This window comes from Lepidothrix coronata, unplaced genomic scaffold (assembly GCF_001604755.1).
Source record: "Lepidothrix coronata isolate B3197 unplaced genomic scaffold, Lepidothrix_coronata-1.0 Scaffold16, whole genome shotgun sequence".
NCBI lineage: Eukaryota > Metazoa > Chordata > Aves > Passeriformes > Pipridae > Lepidothrix > Lepidothrix coronata.
Genome location: NW_016690196.1, coordinates 1,450,706 through 1,474,662, shown reverse-complemented (window position 1 = coordinate 1,474,662; position 23,957 = coordinate 1,450,706). Strand labels below are relative to the sequence as shown.

Genomic DNA, 23,957 nt, shown 5'->3' with positions numbered 1-23,957 from the left:
AAGGTGGTTTTGGAAACCTAGAAAAATGCACTTCTGTAATAGTGTAAAAATAAAAATTCTTTGATCGCCAAGTTAGAATGAACAAAATGAAGTGCACCCCCCAGCCCTCCAAAAAAAGCCCCCAAAACCAAACAAACCCACAAAATCTTTAAAAGAAATGGGACCTATGAGTGTTCAATATATATTTAGGAAAGTATGTTATACAGTGTTGTTTTGTCCAAGGGTAGTTTTTATCAGCCAGAGAGTTGGAAAGGTGATAGTTATACTATTTTTTCTTTCTTTTAAAATGATGCATTCAACTCAGTTGTGTTCCATACTCAAAGAATGGTGTCAAAAGGGTCATTCTTTATAGTAATACATTGGTAGTGTTGCAGTTGTGATAATATTTTTCTTCTGATGTCACAAAAAGATTTTAACCCTCTTATTGTAATGGTACATAAATTATGTGTGTAATGAGGATATCTGCATGACTAGAGCTAATCTCTAACAGACAGCATTACCTCTTAGTCGTATACGCAAATGTAAAGCTAAACAAGTAGAGAAGGTATAATCACCAAAAGAAAATGTCTTTTGTGTGAACCATCACATCCAAGTACCTACCCTACTATGAGAGTTGGACATTTGCTTATTCATTTTCCTTAGTATAATGAAGTCTTAACATTCATATCTATCGAGTTATATAAAAGAATTAAAAATTCTTTTAAAAAAACTTCAATGATGAAATGTATTTTTCTCCATAAAATAAAAAGTATCTATTCTGATAAATATTAATTGCCAAGTCTTCTACCAACACTGATGCCATAATTATTTTTTTGTTTTGTATTTGAGTAGTGTTTGTCTTAAGCTATAGTATGTTTCTTGGTGAGGCAGAATGCTTTGTTTTTGGTTGTTGACTTTTGCTTAAAACCAAAAAGCCAAAATTTCTTATAACCTGGACTCATTTTCCTGGAAGTATAGTTAGTAGTTGCTCAGTACCTGAACAGTGTAGTTATACTGTTGTATTTTACTTAACTGATTTTCTTTTGGCTTCAAAAGGATAGTTGAAGTTTACTTTGTGTTTACCTAGATGCTTCATGCATAATCTGATTCTTAGCAGAGGTACAATAGAATTTATTTTACCTGTGGAAATGTGGTTTAGTGCTGGCACGTGCTCTTGAACAGCTGTCTGCTGTATATTTGGCTACATTTTATTTCTGGGTGAGGACCAGTGGAGGGGGGTGAGGAAGAATAGCATCTATGCCTGAAAATATTTTCCCTTTTGATTTATGGGAGATTCACAATATGGAATTTTCTCTTTACACTAGAATTACAAGTAAAAAATTATTTTTTTTACTAGTGATTTGAATGTGCGCATTTTTGTCAGCTTGGTGTTGCCAGTGGGCCCCTGAGATGAACGTGATGAAATGTGGACAAGGCAGGGTATCCAGAGCAGAACATCATTTATTGGCAATAACCAGTATCAAGGTCAAAAGATGGGGAGCACTTAGATAAGAGTGGGAAAGCATTGCTCAGTTACACATACAGCAGAGTTGCTGCAACAACAGATAGATTAGCAGAAGAGTTAGACTTCTTCCTGAAGCCAGATAACCAATAATGTAAAAAGAATTTGAATTTTCATACTATCTGGTTAATCTCATCAGGCACAAAAACCAATTGTCCACATGCAGTATCAGACTTCTCAAGGGGAAAGATGTAACAAATATGCAAAAATAATAAACAAAAGACTAGAAAAGAGATTATCTTGACACTGCCCATAAATAAACTTTTGTACTCAAACCAGAACTTTAAAGCACAGAGCTATTTTCTGATAAAATGCACATTTTTTGTAAAACAAATAAGTGTGACAATTCTTAGAAAGACTGTCTCAATGACATGCTTGAAGCCTTTTTCATTAATTTTCATTTAATCAATACAAACATTATTTCCATCTCAGCAAAAGCCTTTAGTTTTTCTGAGAGTAATGAAGCATAAACAAAAGCTGAACAAATGCTGTTTAACATCAGTAAATATTCAAAATAATTTCAGGAAGAATGAGCAACCATAAAAAAATATCACACTATTATCATTATTTATTACTTCTTACACATCTTGCATCTTATGACAGTGTATGTTTTAGAGACTACTGCTACTGTAGTGATAATTAATAAAGATAGGAACAAGTCTGCAGTTTTTCTTCTAATGGTAGAGTGGGTAGAGGAATATGAGACACGTGCTATCTTTCTGTAGACTGAAATAATATTTTGCTTTTATTTGCTGCCTTCTATGAAAGGTGTCTTTTCAAGGGTCTTTTAACATAATGTGGTTGTTTCCTTGGCTTTTTTTTATAATTTATTTTTCACCAGAGCCAGCTCTTTGATAGAATACTTTTTTTCATGTGCAACAGCTTAACTACCTTTTTTTTTTCCTAGATTTTGAATACTACTGAAGTCTGTCTCTTATAGGAGGTTAAATGCATTAATTAGTATTGCACACTCTTTACCCTAGGAGGTTTTGTTTAATTCACATTTATATCAGAATATACCATTTCTGATGCAGCACGTGTTCCAACAAATAAAAAAAAAATTAGTTGGCTATTTGTTAAGGTTACATAACAAAAAACTAGGTAAGATGGGCAAAATCTCAAGTACAAAAATGTATTGGGAAGATAGTTTACATTAGGACCAGAAGTAAAACAGTATTGCAAACTATATAGAAAATGGAGCAAAACTATCTGCAAAAATTAGAGCAGTAGAAAATCTCAGGTGCCCATTTCCTGGGGTGTCTATAACCTTGATGTTTTGTCTTTTCAGCTGTGTATGATAAAAGCAATGAGTATTCATTCAAGTCGGTTTTTTTTACTATTGACGCAGCAACACTTCCACTCTTCATACCAAGATACGGTTATAGTAATTAAATTGTATAATACTTGACAAACATACCCTTCTGTAGGTTGGATTTTCAGACATCTGGGTTGAAGTCTGTATCTCTTTGTTCACTAGTGTTAGATAATAAACTTTCTCATTGTTGTAGTTGTTACCACAATTGACAGAAAGTTCTAGAAAACACACTTTTTAACTTTTGTTGAATAATACGTGGGTGAATATTTGTTAACAGACCAGCAACTGTAGCAATAAAAATGTGTGAAAGGTTACCAGGAATGCTTAAGGAACATACACTCCACCTGAACTGTAAGGTTAATTGAAAACAGGTTTTTTTTCCCCTTAAATTAACAGTACATTGGTGTATCCAAGTTCTCAGTTTTCTTTCACAACATAGGTGTGCAGACAGTTTGTTTAGATGTTTAAATATTTTCCCATCTGTTCTGTCAAAATTATTGATTGAGCAACAAGCTACTTGTAATGTCCTATCTGAAGGTCTGTGTCTCATAGATTAAGGGAAACCATAACTATGTCAAAAATGTAATTGCTTTTCCATTAAGTTGCCTTGGTTATTCAGCACAAAGTATGAGTCCAATATTTCGATATTGTTCTCTTAAAGGTAAAACCCAATGCTGACAACCCTTCGTAGAGGATTGACAATGAATTTTACATTGAGCCTTTCATACTCAAGGTTACTGCTAAATCTGTCTGTTTGCAGAGTCCAAAAGTTACAGCAGCTACCTACCATTTAAAGGTCTGTGGGAAATACAGATCTTGATTGTGTGAATTTCTGCTGTGCAACCAAAAGTCTTCCAGAGGATGCTCATCAGGGATGTTGTGTTTCAAGAAAATGCGGTAAAGACAGGATTAAGGGACTTTCTGGATTCAACTCAGTTTGTGTCTGAGGTAGTCACACCTTATATTCAGTGTTCTGTGATTAGTGAAGTATTGGAGAATCCTAGTTCCACTGAAGGTGAGGGGAAGTATGTGATTGACTTAAGATGCTCACAGACTTCACCTGTTATACTGCTGGCTGGCCTCCTTAAAAAATTTCTTTTCACAGAAACTTATAAAAGCATTGCCTGTGCAGGTATCACCTTCCCTTTGGCACTGAGTTGTCTGCGTCCTAAGTCTCTGCCCCAAGCCCTTGTAGACAGGAGTTTGCAGATGTATCTCAAGCTGTTGCCTCCAGCTCTAGCTACTGAAGTAATAAAGAGAATAAAAGATATCTTTTCACTGGTTTTCACCATAAAATTAAATGGACATCAAATTCTGTGGACTGAACGTTAGGCTTTTAAAAGAGTGACTTGTAAAGCAAAGGATACCTGGAGATGTATTAACTAATAAACCTAAAGATTAAAATCTGTAACATCTGTTGAAGTAGAGGATGAAGTCTTTTTGGTGGATTTTATTTTCTGGGAAAGAGAAAACTTCCAGTGGTACTAACAATTTTTTATTCAAGTCTGAGACGGTGGACTTTTCAGCAGTGGGGAATAGTATTATAATATTAGAAGATTGCTTTTTTTTTTTTGGTCAATAAATGTAAGTACAAGAGTATTTTTCTTTACTGATCTGTAATTACTTGCCAGCAGAATGAATTATTCTGTGTGAGGGAAAACCACAATTGAATTACCATGATCTTAGCAGCCCTGCAGTGTGTTTGTGTTGTCTTAGTCATCATAAAGGAAAACTTATGTCTGTGAACTGAATGTTTTTATTTTGTATGTAGGGCTTTACAGTCTTTGCTCTATGTACAAAGCACTGTCCCATTGTGTATATATTGGTCATTGCCAGCAATACTCTCCAGAAACCCCAAGGTGTGCAGAGGTAGTGGAGTCACTAGAGAATAGTTTGTTTTCCCTTGTTACATTTGGCTATTCCTGCTATCTCAGTAAATTTAAGGAACAGTTGAGTTGCCTTTTAACCACAATACGAAGACAAATTTTAAGGTAAATAAATAGCTTTCCCTTAGCTGAAACTATAATGTTGTCCAGTGCTGCTAAAACATCCATAAAATCACTAAAGTACCTGCAGATGCCTGATGTTTCTTGATTGTTAGAAAGTGTGTATGTTACTTAATCTTTTACATATTTATATAAGACTGGAAAATACAAACTTCAGTGGCACCTGTACAGCTGTTTTTAAAAGCATCCATATAAACCCAGGCTGTGTCCTTGTGCTGCAGGTGTAAGTGTTAAGTTTTAGAGGAGCAACAATGCCTGTAAAAACTGTGGTGGTTTCGGTGCAGCTATGAGGGTATGCCCACTTTAAAACCCTGTTATACTGCTGGTGTGCTTTAGAGAAATGCTGGTTGGGAAGGGAAGCAGGGCCTTAATCTTCCCATTAAGTGAGCACAGCTGTTACAGCTGTCTGTGCATGCAGGAATACCTGTCAGAGTCAGTATAATTTCTGTGGTGTAATTTTGGGGCAGAGTTTGACAAGCATTTCTTTCCACAGCAATGCCATATCTGATGCTGCCTGTCCTGGTGTTCTCACTTGTGCTACTGGAACTGTTCACATGGCAGTTGGGTGGCTTAGATCAGAGAACTTGATTCAGGTGAAAAATAGTCCAATGTGAAGTTTTTTTCCTCCATTTTTTCTACTCTCTTATGTAGTGTGTTGCCTAATTTTGGCAAGGTAAGGGAAACTGTTGTGAGAGAACAGAAACAAGACCCTGAATTAGGCTGGCACTGCCTCTGAAAGAACCAGTTGTGGAACTAGAGCCCTGAAACCAAAATGAGTAAGATTCCCCTAAGTTATAAAAGTGATGGTAATTTTTTGAGTTTTATTTCCCATGATCTGTGGTGTCATCCAGAACTGCAGTCAGTCCACCTTCTGCCTTACTCAGTGCTGGGAAGTCACTTGGGTACTGTGATGATGTGAGGGATGAGTGACTATCGGTGCTATCCACATCGTGCTGGAGCTCTTATCTCCTGAAACCTCACCTAGATCTTGACAGGTGGCTTGGGATTCTGTCACCCAACGTATGTGAAGCGGATGAAGGAAGGGAAGTCATATATCCGAATGGTCTCACTATTTAAACAAATTTTGTGAAAGAAAGCATGTAACTTCATCTTTACTTTATGAAAATGAACCCGAGTATGTGCTCAGTGTAAGGTGCTCTTTCTGAGCTCGTGAGTTCTGTGTGATCCTTCTGTGTTATACTCCTAGAAAATATTAGTGCATTACTTTACAACAGATACCAGAGTGGTTGAGCTTGTGCCCCCTGTGGTGGTTTTGGTGGTTTGCTGCCTTTCCTGCTGTGACCTTGATGGCACTGGGTTGTTAGGACAGTGCATTTGCTTAAAGACAGACTTGGGGGTCCTTAACAGCAAGGAACAAGATCAGCTGATGGAGGCAGCTATTAAGGGCAGCGCACAAATCCAAGAGATCAAACTTTCCACAGTGTCTTTGTCTGGGTGAGTGCTTAGGCTAGTGCCCCACATATAGAAGAATATCCCACAAATACTGGAGAGGACAGCAATGTTAGCCCTCACAACCAAAGGAGGTGTTTCTAAAAGTAGATACTCAATTCATGGTAGGCAAAAGATTGAACTCTTCCTAGGTACAAATCTTGCAGCTGTGTGTCATGTTCATTTTAGTGCCGAATTGAGGCTTTCTTGACCTATGTTCAGTGTAATTAAAAACAAATTCCTCAAATCCAAGAACTGTTTGGAAAGGATTCTGTAATGCTAGGGCAGTGTGTATAGACATGTTCTCATGCCTGCCCTAATTGCATAGATTTGGTTGTAGGAGCTGCTGGACTCCAGCACTTCACTTCCATTGACTGGTCACAGCCTACAAATCCTGGAGTTTCTTAACACCATGAGGACTAGAAATGACTTAAAGGAAATAATAGTGCATCTTCACTGTGAATGCATTATGCACAATTTTATTACAGTTATATTAAAATAACTTGAGATAAATTTTGCTTTATTTACACTGTTTTCAGGCTGTTTTCCTTTTGCCTAAATAAAACCCTTTTGATGCTCTTGCTTGTCTGGCTGGCTGTAAACCAGGTATTTAAACAAAAATAAAGAGTTGCCAGTTTTGCCAGCTGGGGATGAGAACCCGGCTGGTGATATGCGGGTTTGGGAGGCAGTTAATCCAGCTTTTATGCTTTTTTATGATTTTATGTAAAAAGAGGTTAAAAATCACATTTGGCACTTCCTTTGTACCACTGTTTTGTTGCTGTTGTGGGAATGCAGCAAAAGGTTGTTCATACTTTTTATTATTATTAGGTAAAGTCCTGCATAAATTACGTAAAGGCACAAATACAATTTTCTTTAGCTATTGTCCATGTGACTTGCCTTGTTCAGAGAATGATATGTTTTATTTTCCTGTTGCCTTCTTTTATAAATCACAAATGCAAGCCACACCTCAACTTGTAAAAAGAATCTACCGCTATCTCATAATTTTACCTATTTTGCTAGCTTCAAAAGAAAAGAGTAGCTAACTTTACAGATAAGAGAAATAGTAACAGTGCTAATAGATATAGTAGAAAAATATATAATGCTTTTATTCTGTGGTAGAAAAAACAGTGATTTAAAGACAAGCGTCACAGATTTTATATACAGTTTTTCAGCAAATAGCTTGCAATATGCTCAAACTCATAAAACATTTAATTAATTTTAAAATGTGGGAGTTATTTTAGTTAGTTTTGTCATATGTACTTATTCAGATAATTTGTTGAATTTTACACTTTCCAAAATTTCACCCTCTATTTGGAAATATCAATGATGTAACGAGTCTGTTTGTTTTGGCACAGTTGTAAATAGTATGTGTTAATGTGTTAATATTTATGATTTTTTTTAATCTTATATACACAAGAGAGATTTTTAATATACTTCTTTTCATTGTGTTTCTGCTACTAATCCTTAAGGACAGTGAAAACTAGGAGTATGAATGCATTAATTACTGTGGGATTTCCAAAACTGCCATACTGGATCAGACTGCATGTTGTTTCTGCTAATAGCATACACCAGATACTTCAGAGCAGGTTTGGATTTACTGTAGGAGAAAAAAGAGAGGCAAATAAATGAGCTCAACACCCCTCATTAGGGCTGGCTAGGGTAGTGCGTGTGTCCTGTGTGTGGCCATGGCCGCTTAGTGTCCCCAGGTAGGTGAGGACTGTGTCTGCCCTTCCTTCAGAGGAAATTATTACTCATTTTAGGCAATCACAAGATAATGTACTCATGGATAAAAGTTATTTCTGATCTTTTAGATGTTGCTGTATTCGTTTGTGGTGGTTTGAAACCACCAAAATCCAATTTCCAAGTCCAAGCACCCCCCCCATCTCACCCCAGTGTGAGATGGGTTTTCCAGACACAAGACTCAGTATGGGGGGAAGGGAATTATATTACAATCACTACACAAATAAATATTATAATACATTATATACACAATCTTAACTATCTCTCCTATGATAAAGAAGAGATAAAGAAGTATTTACATTGGATCAAATCTCTTCTCCCTCCCATAAAAGTCTAGAAGGGAAGAAGGAAAGATCTTTTCCATGTTCAGGGCAGCAGTGTCTCTTTCTTCCATGCAGCAGTCGTAGCTGAAGTTGTACCTGGATCTCTTCCCATTACACACAAGGGGGTCTTCTCTCACCCCTCTCAGCCCTTCGTCTCCAAGCGAAGGTCTCTCTCCCGTGGACTGCGATAGCCAGGACAAAAGCTCGTCATATCATGGGGTGTAAGACCCCCATGAAGGTCCCTTCCTCGAGGGACTGAGTTCCCTCAAGTCAGAACGTTTAGGGCAGCTTTCAGTTCAGTCCTTGCCGTAAGTGTTCTATCAGAGCTCCTTTACTCTGTCTCAAAACTGCCAGCGTGGCAGCAGCGAGGAGGGGGAACAAGGCCACTTCCCCCGCATTCTGTCTGGCCGTCCCGGTCCAGCTTCCAGGACGTCTTGAGCTTTTCAACTCCTCTCTCTCTGCTGCATGTTGCATTTTAGGACTTCCATCCAGTAGGAGTCCACCCCCTCCTCTTAGGAGGGGTCTCAAAGGGGTTTTGGGGGACTTGATTCAGTTCTTACCCCAAAACTGAAGGCTTTACATATCACTAGATTTTCACTACCTTGTATCTAAAGGGCTGTTCCTGTATGCTCGCAGTTTGAATCTGGATGAGCTCTTTGTGATGGTGATTTCATGTGTCTGTGTGTTATAAAAAGTATTTCATTTTCTGTGAATTAGTTTGTTGTTGGCTGGGGTTCTTTTTAAATCAGTCACATGGTGCTACCTTTCAGAGTCTGCCTTCCAGTGATACAGTAACAATTCTATATAAATTTCTTTATATATATAGTTCTGCTGTATTCGTTGCATTTCTTTGAGCTTTCTACCTGTTTATTATTTAAGTCTAATTTCTTGTTTTAAGGTTTTTTAATAGATCTTTCTGTAGGAAATATTGGCAACTTGACACATACAGTCATAGTGCCTTCTGTTTTAATGTTTATTAACTTCTAACAGTTTCATCTTTTTTGAATGAACGGGCACGATCTACTAGAAATGCACAGAAATTGGAATTATATATTCAGTAGCCTTCATTTCCTTATTGCTTATGGTGTTGTTATGTGTGTATGCTTCTCTTATGTTGTCTCCATTTCTTCAGTTTAATATGAAGGTGTATTAAGGTTAAGGCACACTGCTTAGATTCCTTGCTCCAGTTCTCTGGGGCTGCTGGCAGAAGGGCTGTTTTTAGGTGCATGACATTGGAGGCATTATGTTAACAAATGATATCAACTTTATCACATTTCCATGCTTATGTCTTATAAGCATAGTATCATAGTAAACATGGTATCGTATAAACATTGTCGTATTTTTTTGCACTGGCACAGTTCAGCTGTTAGGACTATTTAATGGAATACAAGGGAACTGTCAGGAGAAAAACATTGAGGACTTCTAATATAAACGAAGATCATAAAGAAACTAAACATGTCTCAGTAAGATTAAGGTGGTACTAAATTGAAGACTTTGGACAGGTGGGGTAAGAAAGAGCAAGTGACTGAACAAAGAGGTGCTTCACCACATCTAACTGAGGCATTAGTACCTGTAGATAGTGTCTCTTTCTACAGCTGTGTATGATGTAAATGGGATGGTAGAGGACACAGGAAAGGGGAAAAGGCAGTCAAGACCATTTTGAGCAAGTCATTCTCAATTTTTTGGTTTGCTTTTAGCAGTGCAGTCTGTGGTATGCCTGGAATTTCAGTGAGCTCAGGTGTGTGAGTCAGTGCTGCAGTTGCAAGTACTGAGTTAGGTTCTGGGAGTCCTTGTAGCACACTGTGAAAATAAAGTCTCAGAAACCCATTCGTATAGAGTTGCATCAAACAGACTGAAATGATTGTGTATGAAATAGTGTATGTCTTACAGATGCTTTTGGTTTCTATCTCAGGTATTAGAAGATAACGACTATGGTCGTGCAGTGGACTGGTGGGGATTAGGAGTTGTCATGTATGAAATGATGTGTGGAAGATTACCGTTCTACAACCAAGATCACGAGAAACTATTTGAACTGATACTAATGGAGGACATAAAATTTCCTCGAACCCTGTCTGCAGATGCAAAATCATTATTATCAGGCCTACTGATAAAGGATCCAAATAAGCGGTAAGTGAAATTAATTGGATATACAGGCATAATAAATACTTTATTTGTACCGGGTAATGTAAAAATAGGCCAGTGGCGCCTAGTCTTTCTGACCGAAGGATCTGTCAATCACAAGAGAGGGCCACATGCAGCCATACAGTCTCAGATTTCCACTTTTTCAATGCAGCAATATTTTACAAAATGCAGGAGAAACTTTTTTATCATTCACAGCAAATACAGGGGTCTTTTTAGGTTTAGGATGTGTACCAGAACAAAGTGAAAGCTCTCACTTGTTTTTCCCAGTAGGACTTAAACCCTAAGTTGACTGTGGTGTGTCATGGGGACTGCAGCACTTGTTCTTCCTGATCATGGCAGGAGACATGTATAGACAGCCACAGCTATATTAGGGCACATAAATAAATTACATGTTAGATCATGTAAACTTGTAACTCATTAAACAATGCAGTTTCTGAGTGAAATTTAAATAAAGTGGTTTGAAAGCAAGTATCACCCAGCTGCTGTCTGTGCCCTTTTGTGATGGGCTTTTCCCTCTGGGATTGTTGCCTAGGAGAGCCATTTTCCAGTGGCTCCAGCACTGGACCAGCAGTGTCCAGTCCTCTGTGGTTCTAAAACAAATCTCTGCCTTGGTAATCAGTGGGATTTGTTTGTAGGTACCTTTTTTCCCCCAATATCTGTCATTCTTGTGAGTCTCTTGACATGTTTTCGGGCTGCAGACATTGTCTGTCTCTCTTCTCTATTGTCTGTCTCTCTTCTCTAGTCCTCCTTCATCCTCTGGTTCTTCTCAAGAAGTCTTCAGTAGTGAGCATTGCCTGCAGGTGCTCCAGGCAGGACTGGTTGTCATGCCTTTTCAAGGGATTTGTCTGGATGCAGCCAAGTGCTACAGCCAGGACAGCACAAGTGGTCAGCCTGCCTGCTCTAACTGAATTTGCTGTATGCAGCACAAACAAACCGTGACCAACCAGCCAAATACATGGAGAGTAGAATAAAACTGTGTTTCTGTAGCAGCTCCTAATGCATTTTAAACTCCAAACAATCTGACCCATCAAATATATTTGCCTTTAGAATTGAAAAGATGCTTCCTTGTGATTAATCTTTGCAGACAGGAGTGTTTATTACAGACTTACATTTACAAGCTTACTTATATTCAAGTTCTTGTGCTAGCTAATGCTAAATAGGGTGGGAGCACAGAGTAACATCAATTCAGCTTTTTTTGTGAGCAACTAGAAAGGAAGATATTGAGAGAAGTCTGGAGACTGCAGGCTAAATGCCATGCTTTGCCAAGATATAGAGAATTTTACAATAAGTAGTTGAGAAACAAGGAGGAATACAGCTTGGAAATTAGAATAACTTTACACTCAGTTATTGAAAGAGTGACATAGTAGTCCAGAATATTTTAGTAATTTGGCAGCAGGGTAATACCAATAAAGATGTTTTTTCTTGGTTGTGGAAATTATTCCTACTTACAATAAATGCTTTAGAGAGGAATTATCTTACTTAAATGGTTCTTTTAAAATTTGTCTTTATATCTTTAGCAGTTCCTTTTAATGAAACACAAACTGTATGTGTCACTCTTCTTGTCAATGTTTAACACGTATGGTCTGCTTGTTCAGTTAAGATTAGCTTTTTTTCTCTGCTGCAGCTTCCTTCTGTTAGGGCAGTAGGATAGCCAGCCTCAGGGAGAAGTTAGATGAGAGCTGAGAAGTCCTGAAAGTTGACTTCTGCTGCTGAAAAGGGCAGATGGTCCTATGATTGGATGTATGGTTCTTTCTTCACCCACAGTAGCAGCTCAAGGAACTCACTAAACTCATTTAGTCAAACTGGACTTGCTAATGCAACAAAAAATGGCCAGTTCTCCTCTCTTCTCTCTCTCTTCTCTCTCTCTTCTCTCTCTCTTCTCTCTCTCTTCTCTCTCTCTTCTCTTCTCTTCTCTCTCTCTTCTCTCCTCAGGCTCCTCTCTTCTCTCTCTTCTCTCTTGTCTCCTCTCTCTCTTCTCATTGTGGGGTTACTTTTCTTCCAGGTTAGTGAGCTGACTCTGCTCAGAGTCATCAAGTGGGATTGATGCTATAGATGCAAGTGAGAGAGGAGAGGTATGGACAGGGGTGGGACCCTCCTCTTTTGGCAGCACTGGCCACTTCTGTAGCTCAAATCGCCTTGGGCAAGTTCACCCAAAGTAGGTGAAATTAACTTCCTAGGATGATTTAACAGACAGAGTCTGGCTTTGGCAAGCTACAGGCCACAGTGAATAGTGTGGTTATTTACAATGGCCTTTAAATAACCTTCTCAGCAGGCCTACAATTTATTAATTTATACTAATTGACTTAGATTGAGACTATTTTATGGTAATTGGTTAATTGTTACAGCACCCAGATGCAACAGCAGCGAACACTGTACAAAAATGATGTGCGAGTCATTACTGATTCAGTGGCTGGCACCTCCTTGGCAAAATTTTATTTCAGCATTATTGGGTTGGTTTGGGTTTTTAATAGTTAGCTAGAATGTTAGTTGGTGTTTCAAGCAAACTAAACTTAAGTATGTTTTTAAAATTAATGAATTACTAAAAGAGCTTATCATGGGCAGTAACAAACACTGTAGTTGGAATAATCAAATAGAATAGACCATGGCATGGATAATTCTGCTATCACATTTTCTCTAGAGATCATTGGAATTCATATTAAACAGGTGAAAATTACATATTAAATGGGTGAAAATTGTTCCCAGATAGTCAAAAAGAAATGGTCATTTTTCCAACCATAACGGTAACTTGATCTCACTATAAAAATAATGCTTGTTTAATATGTGGTTTTTTCCCTCACACTCTTTAGACTTGGTGGAGGCCCAGATGATGCAAAAGAAATCATGCGTCATAGTTTCTTTGCTGGAGTAAACTGGCAAGACGTATATGATAAAAAGGTATGTCATTATTATATTTATATGACATTGAATAATCTGGCTTCTGCAAGGTTGTTTCAGCTGGTAGTCGTAGGACTGCTGTTCTCTGGAGTTGGTAATTTTTTTCTTTGCAACTTTTTTGTGTTACTACAAATGAATAATTATTCTGAACAAGGTGTACTTACTTAATCTTTGGGTTTTCAGTAATAATGTGTCAGTTCACCAGAAATAAATTTTGCAAACCAACCTAAACTCAGCAAAGATTTTTCTTCTATTATGTAGATGTCCAAATTTTTTCCTTTCCATTTTTCTTCCTGGGTCTTCAAGAGAAAAGTAGGTGTATGACTCAAGGTAATGTGAAAATGTAATATAAGTTTATCCTGAATTGCATTTCTATTTCTTCCCTTTATTGAAAAGTTGTTTTATGGAAAAGGGAGATTAAGGGATTGGAGGGGGCTCATAGCAAAAATCTACTTTCTAATTGTTTGTGTATGAATAGAAATGTTTTTGAAACTTATTTTTAAAAAGATATCTAAGAAAATTAAAATAGCATTAAAACACCGAGCCAAAACAGCTTGTGGAGAAAAAAGTGAGTGCTGGGAATTCAATTGAAACAGCTTTCTCTAAACTCAGTCCTGTTCCTGTAATGATCAACACTTTGGGAATGATTTTAGAAAATGAATTTATCTCAGTAGTGAAACTCAATTCCACGGAAGTTGTTTTATATACAGAAACTGATTTTATCTTAGTATTTCTGTAAGAATTTACTTGTTGCTATAAACCCCTTCTATTTTGATAAAGACTTCTCTTTTTTCCCCCCAACTGTTTTACGTTGCCAGTTGAGCTGTGTAATTTTAAAAGATAGTTTTTTTCTACTTTTTTTGCTTTGTTCAAATAAAAAGAAAATGGAAGACATACGACTGAGCAGAATATGTTTATGCTACAATGTCAGTGATACAAACTGTTTTTTCAGTTGTTGTTGAACTGGAATTTTAAAATGTGTGGTTGTTGGTGTGGTACTTCTCTGACAAATACCGGAATTGAAATAGAAGCCTGTATATGATGATACAAAATATGGTACTCTGAAGTTACTTGATACAAGTGTGATTTTTCCCTGGCAGTATCACAAGGTTTCAGGAAAGTTTACACTAAATAATCCTAGCAAGTATATTAATTAGGTTACTTTACGAGCTCAACCACTAGTTGGTTATGTAAGGACACTGTAGAGAAGCACTCTGAGGATACAATCTAAAAATACAAGTTGAGGACCTTCTAGAGTAAAAAAAATCCCAGTCAATTGGATTGCGATGTTCTAGGAGTGGGTGAGAGAAAAAAAAGCTGTTACATTATTCTTGCTCTCTTGAAAAAGATTTCCTAATTATCTTGCATTAGAAATAGAGCTTTCAATTCTACACTGTGTTCAGCATCATATTTAGTTAAGAATATATAGATACTCCTAATTACATGCGCTTTGATCCTTTCCAAATGAACATGGCAAATGTCTTTCAGCCAAGATCTTTTTCTAAGCTATTAAAATAAAAGGAGACATTTTGCAGAGTTACATATATATATATGTATAAATATATAAATGCTGGCACTTCACTTTTATGATCATGGAAGTGGATATGGCTTATTGGGTTATTATAACTGGAGAAATTGTAGTCCATCTTTGTTTGTTCTGGCCACCGTTGCTTTGAGAAACCAAATTTGCTAGTAAAAAAATTATTTGAATTTCCTCAGTTGAATGGTTAACTTCAAGGATTGTAAGAATTGGTTTTGTGCAGTATTGGCACACAGTGTGTTCTTTATGGAAAAATAACTCATGTAAATGAGTTCTGACAGTATGTTTTTCTGTTTAATTAAAAAATAGTTTTGTTCCTATTTGTTCCTAACAAAGCCATTTGTCTGGCTGGTTAAAATATCCAGTTGTTCCATCTGCACACACAGTCTTACAGGTTCTGAAGTATGCAGGGTATAAGACTATGCTCTGAAATACAAACCACAAAGATAATAACAGTTAATGAACTTTCATTGAGTATGTTTATTGGAATGCTTGTATGAATATTCTTGAGGTATTTTGGTATTCTAAAATAACTCAGAGCATTAAACAAATTGATTTTCAAACAGGTTTATTCTATGCTTGGTTCTGTTTCTGTTTTTTGTTAGTAGTAGAATCTTCAGCAGTAGAGTCACTTGATGAAGTTGATAGTGGATATAATTATTGGCACAGTAAAAATATTTCAGAGTAATTTTGCCTGAGTTTTATGCACCATGACATTGTAATTTTCTGGCTGTATTTCAGGAGTGTGTTTCTGTTAGCAATGAAAGAACGGAAGTTCACTTTCGGAGTAATGGAAACAAAAAAATCGTGTATTCTAAGTAGTTGTGATAGTTCGTACGTGTTCACACTGTGCTTGTGTGCCTCTAATTTTATCATTTTTTACATTTTACAGTGCATCTCTGTACTTACTAGGTTATCACTTTACTGGTGTGGTTAAAACCAGAATTATATATCTGTAAACTATTTCATGTATTTCATGTGACAGTAGCTCTGTCGGGTCAAATGGATCCAAATGGTCAAATGGAATTATTAGCTTTCTGATACTGCTAACTAGTTAACCTAATTTGGTACTACACAATGATAAAAAAATACTGTATGGCACACTGGAGCAGAGAAAGATCGTTGCCTTTAAATGAAAAATGTATAATAGTTAGCATTTGTGATCTGATGTATTTATTTTTGGCAGAAAAACCATGAGGGCATATGAAAGAGAGCAGCCTGTGCCAGGTTCTTCCTGTGATCATCTCAGCCCTGATGAGTTTTTATCTCTGTGCCTGAGTATGAGAAATTGAATAGTTTGGCAAACTCTGAAGACTTCAAAAGCCCATATACTTCAAAAAATATTTGTTTTATTTTTAGCTGGAATCAGGAAGCTTTTGAAATGTCTCTGTTTCTCATTTAAGAGTTGTATTAGCGTATTTTTATTTGGGTTGCAGAAATATTCTTAAGTTGTCAGATGTTCTGTTTAGGGTCTTTCACTGAACAAAAACCACATGGGCATTAATTAAAAGGTAGAAATTTGGGTATGTCTTCAGGCTTGAAGCACTCAAATAGCCTCATGGCAAAGGACGTCCAGACCTTTTAGCAAGGCCTGTTTTTTCTCCTGCACATGAGATGAAAGAAGAAATAAACCACATGGAAATTTGGGCTGAGATCTATCTATCTATGTATCTATTTATCTATCTATCTATCTATCTATCTATCTATCTATCTATCTATCTATCTATCTATCTATCTATCTATCTATCTATCTTTTATCTATCTATCTATCTATCTATCTAATCTTCTGATTTGTGGTAATACCTCTGATTGTTCCTGGAGCAAATTAGGGAGTGCTAACAAATTAATTTGTTAGTACTGGGAAGGGAATAGGGACAAGTGTCAGTAATGGAGAAGACTGGGATGCCTGACTTTGCTGCAGGTGCAGTGCTTGTGGAGGCACCTGTCTCAGCGTGGAGGCAGTGACTTTCAGCATGAAGTCTGACAGCTGCAAGAAACTGTTCCTTACCCTTCAGCTGTGACTACCTTTGTTTTCCTCAAAACACAAAACCAGTAGATGATGAAATCCCATGATTGAAGCCCTGGGTTCAGGCCTGGCAAAATCTAAAACATAACTGTGATCTTAAATGCACATTTAAATACTTCTGTGTATCAGATTTTGAAGGAAAGGGGCAGGAGGGAAATAGGAAAATACCAACATTTGGGTTTAGGCCGTTGCTATTTGAGTCATACTATTTTTGTACAATTATCTGCACTACAACAAAACCTGCAGAAATTACCCTTGTTAGTTGCTTTTGTGTTGTTGCCAAGCGAAGTAGTAAAAAGATCAGAAAACTGCTAACCAGTCTGATCTTTTCATTGTGTTTCCACTGATACTTTAAACTATATGGGCAGACCTAGAGGTTGATTACCATCCTTCCCCCAGCTGCTTGAATTTACAGGGAGGAAAATATACATAAGGGTGTCTGATTCTTAAACTTACATTGCTGTAGTCCTGGAGGTTTGTGGTCTCTCTCTCTCTGTGATAACAGCATTGTATCACTTGGAAAACAGCTTATCCATGGGTGAACCTCCCTGCTGAAGCCTGTTTTCTGTGGATTTGTGTGGTGTCTCTTCCTACCACTGAAATCCCAGCTCTTCCTCCTCCGCCTGCCTAGGACCACCTCATGCAGGGTCTGTGGGGTATTCCTAGCTCCCGACGGGGCAGCAGGCTGCCTGCTTCAGGGCCAGGTATGGGGATGAACCAGTTCCTACAGGAATGCTTACAGATTGGCTTGAAGCTCAACTCAAATTACCGTCTTTTCTCCAAGTGGCAGCTCTAGTTTGAGGGGGATGGACAGGTATTTCTCCCTTCTACTCAGCACGATTAAGCGGCACTCTGTTGGTGGATGAGATTCTTATGGTAGTATTAATTTTTAGTTCATTTAAAGTAAAATTCTCTTTAAATTAAAAAAAAAAAGAAGACCAGATTGATGTTCTTAGGCATCATACTTTTCATTTGGCAGATCAAGTGCATCACAGGTACTTTGAAGTAGCTTCAACCACTTCCTATACAATACCAAGACAAATGATTCCTGGTAAATTATTTTCGGGCAAATTTTCTGTCATAATGAAGTGTTTGTGTAGTTGTTCAGTAAGCGTGAGAAAGTTCAGGGTGTAGAATTAAGCCTGTCTGTTCATCTCAGTGTACCTGTAACAGTCAGGTTATCTGACTGATATCTGACTGTATCTGCACCTTTCCTTCCCCTGAGAGATGGGTGACAACTTTCCCAGGACTTGAACCGTGGAAAAACTGTGGTGTTTTTCACACGCTGCTCTTGATGGATGCCAAATGGAAATGCCATTCACTTAGAGAAAATGAAGACACTAAGAATTTGGTACTGCTTTTGCTGTCATTTCTAACATCAAGCCTTGGAAATGGCCAGGGCAGATTCAGCTTGACAGATGGATATGAAATTGGATTTTTGTCTTGAACATCAACCCTTAAAGTCACTTAACTCACACTGAGTTTAGACTTTTATTTCTTTATTTGTACAGACACATACATATCTATGCATATGTGTGTGTGTAATGCATAAACTTTGAAAATCTGTATTTCTGTTCCTTAGAGTAAATTGTCAGGAGGTGCAGTTCCCTGTCTGGTTGGAGTGTGTTCCTGAATTTGCACAGGCCATGAGGGGAGGAAAATTATCCTGTACTAAAGCTTGGCAGCCAGGACTGAGGAGGGTGATTCTCTTGCTGACTGACAAGGACTGTGCTTATCAAAAGCTCATCTTACTCCTTTTGTGCCCAGGTTACTGAGTGTGCCTTAGGGTGCTCACATCACTCTTGGACTTCTGACTTCTCATGTCAGAAGTGGGGAATAGCTGTGGCAGTAGCACCTGGATACTATTTCCTTGTGGAACCAAACATGAAATGTCACTGGCTGTAGAGTGGCATCTTCATGTTGTGATCATCAGGGTGGTAGTTGATGTTGGCTGTTTTAATCTTTATCATTAAACCTCAGCTTCAATCGCCCTTGGAATGTATGGCGAAGCTTCTGGAGTGTCACAGTGTTTATCTCTGCAGAAGTTGCACCTTATTTGTCTTTCTAACAGTTTCATTACAGCTGAAATTTGTGGACATTTTACTTCGCGTTTTATAATGAAGCCTTGTCCAGGGGTGGACAGGGTGACACCCCTTCAGAAGGATTGCCAGGTTTCTGTAGCAGGGTGTGTTGGTGACAAAATCTGTGTTGAATGGTTCTGTCTACAGTCTTCTGAACGTGGTGTTGAATGGTCTGAATGTGTCCCTCTGCATACACTTGGGTGTGTCATTTATACCACACTCTGCTTCTGCTTTGTCTGAAAGCTTGTTGGGGAAGGATTTCTTACAGTGTTTCTCTCATTTTCTTCTGGAGGTGATGCCTAAGCTCTGCATGCTGGTTCCTCATTCCTTAACAAGAATTATTTTAAAGGTCCTCCTGTTAAAACTGGGAGTGTGTCTCGTGAATATCCCAACAATTACATACATGTCAGAGAAAGAATTTACTTGGGGAAAGGGAGGTGTGCCTTTGGTGTCAGCTCAGGAGTCTGGAGTGGGATGTCCACAAGACTTTAGCCTCTGTTGGTTTGGTGTAGGTGGAAGGGAGCAATCCCCAGTTCCGGCTGTCCTCACAGCTGTGCCGGTAGAGGTGATGTTGTGAGGGAAGGAGGCAAAGTATATGGGAAGAATTAAGAAACTTCCCTGCTGCTCTCTGTTGAGTTGTATCTGTGCATCCTAATCTCAGCTACCGTTTCCCCATTTCCAAAGGCTGTAGGGGATGGTTGGTGTACTTTAGGGTACAGCTTGGATAAACACTAGTGTAAGCTGTTGTTGAGAGCCATATGGCTGGATGGTTTGTTTCTACAGTCACTGAAGTTTCCAATTACCTTTTATTTCCAGGATATGAAGGATACTGTGGTAAGATGGATGAATCCTAAAACACCATTGACATAAATTTGCATCTGGTTCCTCCCTTCTCATTACAGGCTAGTTTCATGTGTTCTAGTTGTTTCACTTCCCCAGACTTTTGTCATCACTGAAATTTTCATCAGCTAACTTTTTGGATGTTACTGATAAACAGTTTTCTAATAAGCTTTGCTACTGAGCATCAAATTGGAGCGCCAACTTGATGAATTTTGTTTTAATAGTGCTTTTCATACCTGATTAAAATTATTACTGTAATTTTTTGTTCTTTACGAGTCATTTAGTACTGTGCTTCTCTTCCTGAAATGATGTTTTCAAAGTATTTTCCATAACCATTCCTATTTCAGATAGATGGGGAGAACAAGGAAGTGGTTTAAAGTCATAGTGAGGCCTCTTCATTTCAGTGGATTAAAAGAAAAAAAAAGTAGTAAAAAACCCCTGAGTAAACCAGTAGTTAGCCAGTAAGTTTTTGAGGAAGAAAGTTGTCATCTAATGCATTTTCTTTTTCCTCTCCAGTTACACATCCACACATTCCTCCATATAATGATATTACCTTGCAATACCTTTTGTTTTTCATTAACTACTTGAATCTAAATCACAGTTGTTAAAGACTGCAATGTGAATGTTTTCTCCTTCTCTTCACAAAGTAGTTGTAGCATGAACAGTCCCTGTTGTACTTGGTAACAAGAGTAGTTTGTTCTCCTGGAGATGTGTGCTGCACCGTTGAAAAGACATTGTTTCTTGTCCTTGAGAAACAAGAAAGTTTTTCCTAAGCTTGTATTTTCATTATCTTCAAAGGAAATGTTTTAATTTTTTGTGAAATGGCATTTTCTGTTTCTCATCAGTAAAAATTATCCCAATCAGGGAAGTAGCAAAGTTGTTATAAACCTGTTAGCTTATGGATTTTTTTCATACTGAATTTATTGCTGAGAACTGTGAAAGTGTCTTTTTAAAAGGACGTGATGGTCACTTGTCCTTATCTAGAGTACACTACTTGTCTTCCTGTAATCTTGTGCGGCCTTTTTTTGTTTGGTTTTACATGTTTGCTTGTTTTGTTCGGATTTTTTTTGGGGGGGGAGTTGGATTTTCTGAGTATTCTTCTTTGACACAGAAAAATGAGAAAAAAAATGGCAATGTGGGATATTCCACTGGAGTAACTCTGTGCTTAGGAATTGTGTGACTGCATTGCTGGAGGGACATACAACTTTGGAAATCTGCTTTAATAGTGCAGAATTGCTTGGGATAGCCGGAATGCATACAAAAATAATTTTCAAAAAGTGTAGAAATTTGTGCAATAAAATAGAATACTTTGGTTTTAAACATCGGATGTAACTGGATTTATACCTGGAAGATTCTTCCAATATTGAGTTCATATATGTTAGCTCTTTCAGCATTTATCCTACAGTGCTCCAAACCTTTACTTCAAAATCCTTCTCTGCTGTTGTATGTTTTCCATTCATGACAACGTAAGGGAAAACCGAATTTAGTTTTATAAAAGTATTAATCAGATTTATTGTACTGAGTATATGAAAGAGAGAGATTTGGTTTTGCTTAATAATTGCTTGCACTGTTATTGAAGATTTGGATCAGATAAAATAGGTCTCTTAGTATGTACACATCATGTGCATCTGTGCATCTAAGTGCCTAGAACACGGGGAAGGGAGGGAGTTTAACGGCAATTCTGCTTCCTTTGCTGTGGGGCAAATGAACAAATTAATTGTTTGGTGTTAGTGTTCTGGAGTTGAAGAGAGAGGTAACATGAAACTAGTGAAAACCACATGCAAGCTGATAATATCAGTAACCCATCATGTAATCTGTTGTATTGAAAGGAAAATCAATACACTATTCTCAGGGTGTGTTTTAAATTGCATATGCGGAGATAATATTGTACCCAAGGGCTCCGAGGTACAATCAAAAACATTGTCACACCACACCCACACACATTTATGTCACACCCACACACATTTGCAATATCATACATACTAAACTGCTGTATCATTTTTGGACTAGCATCATGCAAAGTGATATTCCATGCCGAATATGCCTTCCAGTTAAAATCTTTGGCCTATAGGCAGTTCTTCCGGTGGAGAAGGTGGAGAGCAAGACTGGTTCAAAAGAGGGGCAAGGAAGTCCTGCCTGGGGGCTGTGAGCAGATACTAGTGATTTGCTGTTGGGAAATTCCACACTGTACTCTAAAAGCAGTAGGCAGGATTAGATCCAGGAACTCACTTAAACATGAACTGGCCTTTTTTCAAATGTAAGATTAATTTTCACATCACATAATTTCTTTTAAACGTAGGTTCAGATGAAGGTCTTAACACTGAAAAAAACCCAAACCAAACCATCACGCTTATTATACTCTCTGTGTAGTTTTTTTTCCTTAGCTGTTTATACAGCCAAGTTATGGTGAAGTATCTAGAGGTGCCTTTGCCTCACAGCTATGCGGGTAATTACATTGGCCTGAAGAGTTTCTAGGTAATTATCTTTATGCAGCTCAATTTATCTGCAAGTCATGTGAGAGTGATATTTGGAATTTAGCTGTGTTGTGCTATTAACTGGATCCTGAACTGATATTTTTGGGATTGACTCTAATGGCTTCTGTCTCTTACTAGAAGAGACTCAGCTGCCTCTCTCTACTCGTTTGATCTAGGGTGTAGGGAAAAAGAAATTGTTTTCCTGGTAGTAATTTGGCTGGTTTGAGGTATAGTAATTTTGTTTTGTTTCTTGGTGCCTTTCAGCTTGTACCTCCTTTTAAACCTCAAGTGACATCTGAGACAGACACCAGGTATTTTGATGAAGAATTTACAGCTCAGACTATTACAATAACGCCGCCTGAAAAATGTAAGTCAGAAATGATGCGTTAGCATGACTTAATGTTTATAATAAAGCACTGTGTAAGGTTTTTTTCTATTTGAATGGAAAAGCTTTTCTCAGTGTTACTAATAAAAATCTTCATATGGAAGTGTGTAAGAGTAACTTTCAATGACAGTTTTCTTTTTAAGAAGGAGCAATTACAAAACTTAGAATACTAGATCACTCTGATTTGAGTTTTGAGGGCATTTTTTGTATGGACTTTCATGTTTTGATTTTGTTTGGGGTTTTCATTTGTTTGCCTATTGGGGATTTTTTATTTTTAAATAAGAGAAGGCACTAGCTTCAAGTGTTTACTGGTTGGCAGTCAAGGTCCCAGTTCAGCAAAGTACTTGGAACATGGACCCTGCTTTAAGCATGTGGACACTGTCTAGTTTTAGTGAGATAGGCATATTTTAAAATACTTTGAAGACAAAAAGAAAAAAAAAAAGATCTACCAGAGACAAGTGGATTTCTCTTTGTGTACATACCAATTACTTGAAAATGAAATGCCATATCAAGTTTTGTTCTTCAGCAGAGCTCTTAGAGAAGCTGTTAATGAGGATGTAAGCACTGCACTGGGACTTGCACAGAGTTTCTTTGTTGCAGTGAATGTAATTTCTCCACAGTTTGTATTTTTGTCATCTTCTGTGACGTGCACAAGTATGATCTGAGCAGCAAGGGCTTAACAGAGTTATTTACCAAGCCAGAGCAGTTAAAATCTTGCTTCTGAGTTCTTGAGTGAATTTTTTTTCTAAATGGGATATTTGTGAGTTTTTGTTTATTTTAAATTGGAGGCTGAGAAAGGCGGAACACAAAAGTAGACAATAAAGGCTGTAGTTATTGTTGCTTACCCTTTCCTAAAGCTAGCCCATTTTTTGGTGTTTTAGGATTCGCAGGTTAGCTGCAGTTTTCTGTTTGTATATAGACCTAGTGTATTTTCTGGATTTCACGTTTCTAGTGTTTGAACACAGTCATAGAAGCGCAGAAAGGTTTGGGTTGGAAGGGACCTTAAAGATCATCTAGTTACAAGCCTCCTGCCATGGGCAGAGACACCTTCCACTAGACCAGGTTGCTCAAAGTCCATAATTAAAGTGATTTTAAGTCTTTCTACTGTGAAAAGAGAACCCTTACTTCTCCCATTTATCTTGATAAGAATTTGTTCATATTTGTAACTTGAACAAATTTTACTTAAAATTTGGATTAACTTGGAGTCTGTTGATTTGATATCATAAAGTCCTGATCTCTT

General features: G+C 37.6%; 1 protein-coding gene across 2 annotated transcripts in view; it reads left to right on the top strand.

The window, feature by feature from the left end:
* The window catches only part of AKT3 (AKT serine/threonine kinase 3), a 150,533-nt gene that overhangs the window by 121,368 nt on the left and 5,208 nt on the right, over positions 1-23,957 (top strand). For both annotated transcript variants that reach the window (XM_017806714.1, XM_017806713.1), the window contains exons 11-13: positions 10,247-10,461; positions 13,284-13,371; positions 22,597-22,699. In XM_017806714.1, the coding sequence (XP_017662203.1) occupies positions 10,247-10,461; positions 13,284-13,371; positions 22,597-22,699 (406 nt within the window). The remainder of the gene's footprint in view (positions 1-10,246; positions 10,462-13,283; positions 13,372-22,596; positions 22,700-23,957) is intronic.